This window comes from Alosa pseudoharengus, unplaced genomic scaffold (genome assembly GCF_046254945.1).
Source record: "Alosa pseudoharengus isolate Yale_2024_CS ecotype anadromous, Long Island Sound unplaced genomic scaffold, YU_APseudo_1.1 YU_APseudo_1.1_scf_3, whole genome shotgun sequence".
Classification (NCBI taxonomy): Eukaryota; Metazoa; Chordata; class Actinopteri; order Clupeiformes; family Clupeidae; genus Alosa; species Alosa pseudoharengus.
Window position 1 is genome coordinate 4,683,706 of NW_027468718.1, and position 5,000 is coordinate 4,688,705.

Here is a 5,000-nt window from a genome sequence, read left to right on the forward strand (position 1 = left end):
CACTGTGTCTGCTGCTGACGCAGGAACTGTGTTGTAGTAGATCACTCTCTCTGTGTTGAACTGGATCACTCTCTCTGTGATCACGCTCTCTGTGTTGAACTAGATCACTCTTTCTGTGTTGAACTGGATCACTCTCTCTGTGTTGAACTGGATCACTCTCTCTGTGATCACTCTCTCTGTGTTGAACTAGATCACTCTTTCTGTGTTGAACTGGATCACTCTCTCTGTGTTGAACTGGATCACTCTCTCTGTGTTGAACGGGATCACTCTCTCTGTGTTGAATGGGATCACTCTCTCTACTGCTGACTAGTTGCCTGCACACACGCTGCATGTAGTTTTAATTAAGATGGGAGTTGTGTGGTAATTGTAGAACTGCTCCGTGGGATCCTGTTTTTTACACAGCACTGTAATTAAGTAAAATATAATTATGGTGCGATGCAAGAAATTGAAAACCATCGCTATATATGTAGGGGAGGGATAATTATTAGCTTGGCATTTTCTCAGAGGACAAATATTAATTACTAACATATGTGAGAGATTGCAGGGTCTCTTACTCAATCACCATCATTCTCTCTCTTTCTTTCTCTCAGTCGCAGTCTCTCTCTCTCTCTCTCTCTCTCTCTCTCTCTCTCTCTCTCTCATCTCTCGCTCCCTGTGTTGATGTATGCAGCACAATGCTAATTCCCTATGTTGATGTATGCAGCACAATGCTAATGTGTTGATGTATGCAGCACAATGCTAATTTCCTGTCTGTCTCTTCTGCTCCCTCTAATGTTCCAGGATCACTTTCTGCCACCTGCCCTTCCAGAGTAAGTGGCTGTACGTGGGAACGGAGCGTGGAAACACCCACATCGTCAACATCGAGTCCTTCGTCCTGTCCGGCTACGTCATCATGTGGAACAAGGCGATAGAGCTGTGAGTAGCACCCCCCGGCGCTAGCTTCTAACAGCTCACTATCTACAGTCTGCTCCTAGTGCTAGCCGCTAACAGCTCACTATCCACAGTCTGCTGGGCTGTAGCACCTAGCGCTAGCCGCTAACAGCAAACCGCCCACAGCCAGCAGGACTGTCACACCTAGCGCTAGCTCCTAACAGCTAGCCCCCTAACAGCTAGCCCCCCACAGCCAGCAGGGCTTTACACAGGGTTATGAGTAGCACCTATAGCGCTAGTCGCTAACAGCTAGCCACCCACATTCTGCATCACTCCACACACTCAGGGTTATGAGTAGCACCTATAGCGCTAGTCGCTAACAGCTAGCCACCCACATTCTGCATCACTCCACACACTCAGGGTTATGAGTAGCACCTATAGCGCTAGTCGCTAACAGCTAGCCACCCACATGCTGCATCCACTCCACACACTCAGGGTTGCTGTGTCACGCGCTCTTGGCTCAACACCTCTGACACTCGCGGGCTAAATCTCTCGCTCTCGTGGAACACGAGCATATGTCACTCCGGTCCTCGATACCCATCCCTTACACACCACTCACTGAAATACCTCCAGAACACGCTCAGTATACAACAGCCCCTCAGTGTCAACCCTCTAGCAGCACCAAGAGAAAACACAAATACAGAAACAACTAGAAGATACTTTATATTATGAAACTGTGTCATGGAACTCACTTGACATGTCACATGCCTGGGTATGTATGTCTATATATAACTGTCTTGGTATGTCAGATGCTTATTATTTGCATGTCTATGTATAACCATCTATAAAGATGTCATGGCAGTCGTAGCCTGATACACAGTGCCTTGATGCTATCAGCAGTGATGTCAGCTTTCAAAGTGTCTGATGTGAGACTGTTCACAGATGAATCAGACACAGCAGCTGCAGCTCATGAATCGTGTCACTTTTAGAAGTCCACAAACTTAACAGGCTACCATGTCACTTTTAGAAGTCCACAAACTCAACAGGTTACCATGTCACTTTTAGAAGTCCACAAACTCAACAGGTTACCATGTCACTGTTAGAAGTCCACAAACTCAACAGGCTACCATGTCAGGCTACCATGTCACTTTTAGAAGTCTACAAACTCAACAGGCTACCATGTCACTTTTAGAAGTCTAATTGCAGGCCACTAAATATCCGGGCCTAAATGAGGACCTTGACTTCAGAGTCTTTATTTGAATTTTTGCTTGTTTGTGTTTTTTTGTTTTTTTGTTTGTGTTTGTTGTGGGTTCACTCTCTACATATTAGTTTTTAATTTGACAATAATGTGTCTGAATGTTGACTTTTCTGTATGCATGGTTGTATATACGACATTTATTTCTCACAGGGATGTAAGGATGACACCTGCTACACTTGTCACCTGACTAGCACATCTGCAATGTGGTCCTGATTGGTTGACTTATTATTTAAAAAAAACCTCTCCTTTCCTGTTGAGAACTGTTTGACTCCCTGATGAAGGCTTGTTTTTTTAAAGGTTTAAATGTAACCAAGCCAACAAAATAAAGGCTTTTTAACCTTTGACAATTGAGAGTGCCTTGGAATCCCCTGTTTTTTTCTCAGGCTACCATGTCACTGTTAGAAGTCCACAAACTCAACAGGCTACCATGTCACTGTTAGAAGTCCTCCAGCTCATGACATGCAGCAGGCCTGATGGACTAATGACATGCTAATGCTAACGAGGCCCTGAGCTGTGATAGGCATCTGATTGGCTGAGCTGTGCTAATGAGATGCTAACGCTAACGATGCCCTGAGCTGTGATAGGCATCTGATTGGTTGAGCTGTGCTAATGAGATGCTAACGCTAACGAGGCCCTGAGCTGTGATAGGCATTTGATTGGCTGAGCTGGGCTACTGACATGCCAACACTGTGGATTATTAAGGTTTTGCAAATATTGTAAAAATATAGACCGGGATGCCGACCACTTGTGTAGGCCCTAACAGTTGGTTTTACAATAAGAAGCAAAAAGGCAACGAACGACCGTTTAGCCTACCTATCCTCAGGTTGGAGGGTTGTGGAGGATGATCGTTAGCAGCTGTGAAGTCTTTTATTCTCATGGCCTAATGGTGTAGCCTAGGCTACTGTCTACGAAGACGTAAGCTAAAATACAACTATCTACAGTCATCCAAAAATGAATTGCCAGAGATAGGCTATGAAGTGGAAAAGAGCAGCATTTTAAACATGGCAAGAATATTTTTACCGGAACAGTTTGTTCTAATTTGTCTTGTGAAATTCGTGCTTGTGGACATCAATTACCTATCTTCTGTCCTTCTATTTCAAGTTATCATGAGTGTCATTTGATTATATAATCACAACAAATGCTAATAAATGAAAACAGAATAGGCTTATGTGCTATAGCCTACAGGTCAGTTAGGCTAACTCCCGTATGTAAAAATAAACTGATTTGATCCTATGAATTGTTTAGCGATCACACACAACAACTTAACACAGCAACCTCAAACACCACTGTTGAACCAGGCTACTGTATGCTTCAGTCATGTAAGAAATAAGCAGTTTATGAATTATCTTTACCCGTTTAATCAAGTCCACATGACCAAAATAACAGCATATTTAAAAGCTGAGCTAGCATAACAGCCTAATATAGCCGATGCTGCAATGGATAACTAATAAAAAGTTTCATACAATTAATGAACTTTATCACTCACATTCTGGGTGGTTATATATCCATGCAGATCGTCTTCGAATATGCCATCGCTGTTATATGTTATAATTAGGGCTGTCAATCGATTAAAAAAAAAAATCTAATTAATTACATACTCTGTGATTAATTAATCTAAATTAATCGCATATATAATTTTTGCTGTGAAAGTATTTTAAATATTTAAATTCAAATGAATCATTGAATAATCAGCATTAGTGACATTAAAGTTCAAAAACTCTTTTATTATTATTTTCACTGTTCAAATAATTGCCATAATAATCTACGATATGACCTAATATGCTGAGGAAATAAATTCAAAGTGCTTCAAATTCAAATAAATTCAAAATAAAGTGCTTCGGGAAGAAGTTTTTTTTACATACAAGGCATTTCAGGCCACAGATATAACCTAGGGGACACAATGAAAATAAATGAATACTCCCCTCAATGTCAACACTTGCATTGATGTGCAACTATAGAGTTGATGAACTCCGGTGATATGCAAATTCCTTGCTGCAGACATTGCAGAGGACTTTATTTTCAACACTTTATTTTTTAACACCATCAGGCCGTTTTTTAAAAGTAAATGTTCCAATCAATGATCCAAGCAGCCCGTTTTCTTCTCTCTCCTTCATTTTACAGTCTAATTTTTACTGACTAGAACGGTTCGGGGTCAAAGGTCATACGGAATCGATTAATCTGCACTAATTTTTTTAATCAGTTATTTTTTCTCAAATTAATTAATCGAAATTAATCAGTTATTTTGACAGCCCTAGTTATAATATGTTACAGGATTCATGACTTTAACGCCATTAATGCCACATGATGCTGACTGACGCTGGCTATAACTGTAGGCTACCGTTTTAACGTCTGCTGAGTCTGCCTACCAAAACCTGTCACTGTTCAGTTGAAGTTAAATGATCAAATATTGTTTGATTTTGTGTCAACTTTCAGAGGGAAGACATGTTCCTTTCTGCCCAAATTTCACAGCTTCTAAGAAAGTCTATCGTCTTCGTGTAAACCGAGTTTTGAACAGAAAAAAAAAGTTAGGCTACCATTAGGCTACATGCAGGTTCTCCCATAACGTTATCGATACAGATCAATGCACCAAATCAGGGCGATTTTTGCGAAACAACGTTCCTGTGACAGGCTATCAAATATTGAACAATGGGATAACGTTTCATCATCACCTTTATTGATGCCTGAAATGTTCACATTGCTGAAATACAGAGATGCAGCCTACTGAGAGGCAGCTGCAGACAACGATGTTCAATGGGTTCAACTTGTCCCTTGCCTACCAAACAAAGCTATACAACCTAGAATACGTCACATGAAAAACGTTTACTGAGCGAGGCAACAAATGACAGAGGGCCTCTCCTCTCCTCCTCTCCTC

At 41.3% G+C, this 5,000-nt stretch overlaps 1 protein-coding gene across 1 annotated transcript in view; it reads left to right on the plus strand.

Moving 5' to 3' along the window:
- stxbp5l (syntaxin binding protein 5L) overlaps positions 1–5,000 on the plus strand; it is a 220,233-nt gene that overhangs the window by 94,558 nt on the left and 120,675 nt on the right. The window contains exon 5 of the mRNA XM_076262457.1: positions 781–915. Coding sequence (XP_076118572.1) covers positions 781–915 — 135 coding nt within the window. The remainder of the gene's footprint in view (positions 1–780; positions 916–5,000) is intronic.